Genomic DNA, 6,000 nt, shown 5'->3' with positions numbered 1-6,000 from the left:
TGCCAAAATCCAGAATGCCTTCAAGGGGGAAAAAGAGGTCAACCTGGAGGTTCCAAGAAGCAATGATGTGGGAGTTTCTGATGGTGGGAGGGACAAGACAGGATGGGAGGGTTTTAGCTTTGGAAGTGAAATCAAAATAGATAGCATTCCAAATCTTATCTGGAGATCGGGATTTGGAGGTCCATCTACGGAAGTTACGCTCTAATCCCTAGGCCTCCTTCGGCTTTAGGAAGGCAAACCCTCTCCCAACTTAGGGGCCTTAGGAATTTGGAGCAGTCAGAGCCCTTCCAGAGGAAAGAGCAAAGGAGACCTTTAAAGGATTTGATAACAGAAGCAGGGAGAGCAAAGGTACCAAACCAATATAGATACGTGGACTAGATGACCAATCTAATTAAGGTAAGGCGCCCGGCGAAGGAGAGGAGTTTCCCCTTCCAGAGTTGAAGCCTTTTCCTAAGGTTATCCAACATAGGAGCACAATGGTGGGAAGAGAGCCTGGAAGAGATAAAGGGAAGGCCAAGGTATTTGACAGGTAAGGAACCAAAGGGGATACTGGAGATCTCAGAAAGGTTATCCCGAATTTAAGGGGGGACACCGGAGATGAAAATGTTGGGCTTGAGGAGATTAATACTAAGACCCGAGGTGGATTCGAAAGTTTAACAAGTGGTCATGATAGTGGAGATAGAAAAAGGATCAGCTTTGGAAAAGATCATGATGTCATCCGCAAATGCTAAGTGAGAGAATCGGATGGATTTGCATTTCGAGATGGGAGAAATTAGATGGAAGTCGGTGGCGGATTGGATGGACCGGGAGAGGACTTCTAAAGTGAGGGAGAAGAGGAGAGGGGAAAGGGGGCATCCTTGACGGATTCCATGGCCCGATGGGAAATATCCTTCCAGCCTCCCATTCACCAGGACAGAGAAACGAGAGGAGGAGATACAAACCCAGATCCAATGCACAGAAGATGGCAGGAAGGACATTTGAAGCAGCACATTAGAAATGAACTCCCAGCTGATGGAATCAAAAGCTTTGTGGATGTCAATTTTGAGGAGGACAGCTGGGGCATGGGACTTGCGATCAAAACCGCGAACAATCTCATGACAGTGCATGATGTTATCTGAGATACTCCTACACAGGATAAAGGCCGATTGATTTGGACTGACGAGGGAGTCAATGACTTTCAAGATCCTGTTGGCCAGGATTTTGGCAATGAACTTGTGGAAAAGATTGTAAAGGGACCAAGCCTTCCTTTTTGGGGATGAGGTAAAGGAAAGTGTGATTGATCACGTCAATTTAGCTCGGGTTGTAGAAGAAGCTACGCACTGCAGAGATGAGATCATTTCTAATGGTGCTCCAACAGGCAGAGAAGAAGCTCATGCTGAAACCATCAGGGCCAAGGGCTTTGTTGGACTTATGGGATAGGATGGCCACTAAGATTTCTTCCACATTAGGAATCGATTGGAGAAAAGGAATGGAATCTTCAGGGATAAACTTATTGAGAAGGTAAGGTAGAATGGGGGAGGTGGTGGTGGGGGAGGGACTGAAGAGTCTCTGAAAGTGAGAAACTGCTTCAACTTAATGAGGTACGGGGAAAAGAGATCAATCCCGAAAGAGGAGATAAGCTTCGGGATTAAGTTGGCATTATTTCTGAAGAGAGCGATGGAAATAAGCCGAGTAAGAATCTCCTAATTCAAGCCATTTAATGCGGGCTTTTTGGTGAATGAAGCTTTCTTCTTGGTCAAGAAGCAAGGAGAGGTCAGAAACAGCAGCTTTCTCTTCCTTAGCAAGGATAGGGTTAAGGAGATCCTTCTGAAGTTTGGACTTAATGGAATGAAGCTTGTCCCGGCCAGAGGAGACCCTAGAGGAGATGTTCCCAAAGGTAGAGGAGTTCCAGAGCTTGAGGGCAGCTTTCACGCTCTTAAGCTTTTTAACAAAAGCGAGAAGAGGGGGGAGGGGGGAGGGGGGAGGGGTGAGGGGTGTGAATGCTCCAAGCACTATGAACAAGATGGTGGAAATCCGGGTGAGAGATCCGCATGTCAAAGAACTTGAAAGGTTTAGAGCCAAAGGAGCAGAAGGGAAGCACATGAATTGAAATGGGGCTATGTTCCGAGATCCTAGGGAGGCCAAAGCAGGCATGGGAAGAGGGGAAGGGATCTAGCCAGGCTTCATTAACAAGGGCTCTGTCAAGCTTACAAGCCACACGGTGAATCCTAGATCTTCTATTATGCCATGTGAGCTTGACACCAGGCCACCTAAGATCCGTGAGATTGAGATCATCAATACAGTCATTGAAAGAATCCACGGCCTAAGAATCAATAGAGTTGCCCCCTTGTTTTTTATGGCTGAAAGGATAACATTAAAATCCCCCGCTATACCCCAAGGTCTGAGCCCTAAGGAGTTGGCGAAGCAAAGAATGTTGTCCCAGAGGGGGAGTCTGAGAGGGGCCCGGTTATGAGCATAGACAATGGAAAGAAAGCAAATGAACGGCCCAGAGTGGTGGGAGATGGAAATATGGATGGTTTGAGCCGAGGAGGACTAACTAGAGATGGTAAAGGAGGGGGGGTCCCATAGAATCCAAATCCTACCATTGGGGTTGTGCAGGTAATTGGAGAGGAAGGACCAATTGGGAGCAATTGAAGCAGTAATACGAGAAGCATTATCTTCCAGAACCTTGGTTTCTAGAAGGCGGATTTTCGCTTGTTTAGCCGAGGAATTGAGACCACGGACATTCCAGATGGTCCAAGGAATCATTGGTAACCAGGGTGAGTGGGCATCGAACGCTTTGAAGAGAGGGGATGGAAGGGCCCAAGAAGGGTGGGGTTCACCGGCTGTAACAATGACAGGGGTGTTAGAAGTGGTAGTAGATCGGTGGTAATGGAGGAGGTTTTATATTTTGGTTTTTTAAGGTTTACGGAGGAGGGTTTAGGAGTTGGATTAAGGTTGGTGAGGGGGTTGTGGTGGTGGTGTGAAGGGGTGGCTTCTAAGGGGGGGTCCATAGAGGCATTTTGGATTGTACAGATTAGCAAAGAAGCAATATGGATGTGTTGACTATCAGTAGCTGTGGAGTTACATCTGATCAGTTGAGGCATGGTGTTGGTGGTGCCGCCAATCCCTGAGGAGCAAGGCAAAGGCAGTATGGGCCTCACAGAAGAAGGTTCCTCAAGGCCTTCAGAGGCCAAGTGAGAGAGGCTGAGGTTGATGTCTTAAGCAGAGGACTTATCCAGGTGAACACCAGAGAACTGCTTTCCAAGTTGCGGGATGGAGCGGCTATGCCTTCCAAGGCCAGACTAGAGTCGACGTTGAAGGCCAGGGAGTTGGAGAAGATTCGACCGTAAACGGAGGCAGGCGATGCAGCGAGGAGACTGAACGGAGCAGTGAAGCCAATGGAGGCAAAACAGCTATAGGCGAAGAGCGCAAGGTCTTATTGGCAATCAGAGACGAGCCGGCAGAAGTGCCGAGCAGGGGCGAGGATTGGCAGCAAGGGATGGGAGAGCTAGCAGAGCGGTTAGTTGATGAACAGGGGCGATCATCAAGAGAAGGACGATCAGAAGCAATGTCGGGCGGAGAAGAAGGGGTTAATGGGTTGGGAGGGTCGGGTTGATGGATAGGGGTAGAAGGCTGGTTAAGAGGGTTATTGGGTTGGTTAAGTGGATGGGTGGAGTTGACAGGTTGGTTTACAAGGTGGGTCAGGTTATATAGATTTCCAGGGTAAAGAGGATGGTCTGATGGGTATTTAGAAAACTGGTTAAGCATATGGACCGGGAGGAATTGGCTTAATGGGACAAATGCCGGTCCGAGGTTGGACCGGTTGGTTGAGGGGGAGTTGGTTGAATAAGAAGAGGAGTGGGTTAGGGATTTCCGCCAGAAAGGCAGAAGTCGAAGAAAGGTTTCCAACATTAGGGAGAGATAGCAGAGGAGGTAAGAAAGATTTGGGGATGGGAGAAGGATCATCTAAGGGTTTCGATTGTCCGACCTGGCCAAAAGGAGACTGAGAATCCAAGAGAGGAAGAACCTGCTCAGAGGCGATAGCATACGAGGATGGCAGCTCCCCTTCCACCGTATTAGGGTCTGACAACTCCAGGACCAAGAATAAGTTTTGCCCAACGGTTAAAGGATCAACAAAGGACTAGGGGTCCTAAGGTTTGAGGTTGTCGACGGTGGGATTCCTGATGAAGATTCCGGAAGGACTGCTCTTCGGTTTCTTTTTTTCTTGTTTCTGGTTGGAATGACAAAATGGTCCTTGGAAGCTGCCGGATTTGATAGAACATTCGTAGGAGCTTCGTTAGCAATGGGAATTTGATTGCAGGTGTGATCTTGATTAGAAGCATCATTTCTCACGCACTGCGAGGTTTTGTGACCAAAGCAACTACATATCGTGCAGGCCGGGGGCACCCATTCATAAAGAACATCTTGGATGAACGTATGACCATCGCCGTCCTTTACTATTACCGAAGACGGAAGAACATGACGGCTTGAACTTCGTTACAGATTCAGGCAAATGAAATCCTATCCATAGTTTTGGTTCTTTTATCCAAGTATAATGGCTGGCCGATGAGGGAGCCGACAATGCTGAGCCCTTGGACACACCAATAATGGAGTGGCAGATTTGGAAACATTACCCAAAGAGGGATTGAAGAGGGCTCGGATTTGTTGAAGGATGATTTAGCATCCCATTGTCGCACAAAGATGGGCTTCTTCCCAACGTACCAAGGTCCTCCATCAATGGGAAAAGCTTTGTCGGAATCAGCGTCGAAGTTGAAAACGAAGGTCCCATTGTCAAGCATGTAGGTGGACACAGAACACACCGGCTTCCATTGCTTCAGCAGAGAAGATTTTACAATGGAGAAAGGAGGATGGCTTCCCAGAGACGTACCGATAATGCAGTTCTTCCGTTTTTGGATCTCAAAATCAAGCAGGCCAGGTAGATAGAAGCCGATAGGAGAGGAGTCATGGATGGCCAGAGGGTGGAAGTATAAGGTATGACCAAAAGAGGGAGGGATGGGGGAAGAGGGGTGGAGGGGTGGAGGGGAGGAGGGGAGGAGGACACCACCGAACACCAGGAGCAAGAGTCAAAAGGAGGTAGCGTCTAGGCGAGGGTGGGGGAAGGCGTGGGGGAAGGCAATAGGGAGATAGGCGGAGGAAAGGGAATGTGTAAGGTGGCAGTAGCAGGGGAAATTCCAGCAGCAGAGGCCGGTGGAGGGAGTGGGGACATAGGTCGGAGGTTACGGCATCGGTCAGAGGTTACGGCATGATCACGAGTTACATTGTTATGCTTTCTTCATTCTATAGCAAATGCATTGTGACATCTTAATTGGATGCAAGAATAAGTGAGACTAGCATTAGCATTAAGATTTTAGAGTATCTATCCAAAAACAAAAGGAAAAACTTTTCCAGTATCTATGTAATTACTAAGTACTAACTATAAAGTTTAGCCTCTCGAGTCAAGCAAGCTAATAAACCTAAAGAATAAGGAACTCTCCACATATGAACTCATCAAGAGGGAAAAATATAGTTTAGGTTTGCAGTATCTTATCTTATAAGATAGAAGACATACCCCATCAGAGTCAACGTCCTCATTTTGTTCTATGAGTAGAACAAGCTTCAAGCAGCCATTGCAAAAGCCTTTTTTTCCTCTAACAATCACAAATTCAGCAGCTTTGGTGCAGGGTTGGCAAACAGCAATTGGGCAGCAAAAGCAATGAAACTTGGATTCCTTATTGCAAATAAAGCAGAAATGCCAATCTAGGAGATAAAAATTAATCATTAGTGTTTTAAGATTTGAATTTCCAAACGTTACTAGCACATAGAGGAATAATTTTAAAGAAAAAATATTTCAATAGACATTAGATAGAAGGAATTATCATATATTTACCAATTTAAAAAATAAAAAAAATAAAAAAAAGAGAGTAAATTAAATACTCCCTCTATTCCCTAAAGACTACCTTCAGGATTTTTAAGCAATTAATGCATTAACTTTGATTTTTTTTTTTTTTTTTTTTTTTT

The 6,000-nt window shown here is 46.4% G+C and overlaps 1 protein-coding gene across 4 annotated transcripts in view; it reads right to left on the bottom strand.

Moving 5' to 3' along the window:
* Window positions 1-6,000, bottom strand: part of LOC122089052 — a 117,691-nt gene that overhangs the window by 96,400 nt on the left and 15,291 nt on the right. For all 4 annotated transcript variants that reach the window (XM_042658470.1, XM_042658468.1, XM_042658471.1 and 1 more), the window contains exon 3: window positions 5,552-5,739. In XM_042658470.1, the coding sequence (XP_042514404.1) occupies window positions 5,552-5,739 (188 nt within the window). The remainder of the gene's footprint in view (window positions 1-5,551; window positions 5,740-6,000) is intronic.

Source organism: Macadamia integrifolia, chromosome 9 (assembly GCF_013358625.1).
Source record: "Macadamia integrifolia cultivar HAES 741 chromosome 9, SCU_Mint_v3, whole genome shotgun sequence".
NCBI classification, from domain to species: domain Eukaryota; kingdom Viridiplantae; phylum Streptophyta; class Magnoliopsida; order Proteales; family Proteaceae; genus Macadamia; species Macadamia integrifolia.
The sequence above is the reverse complement of the archived record's forward strand: the minus strand, read 5'-3'. Positions and strand labels throughout refer to the sequence as shown.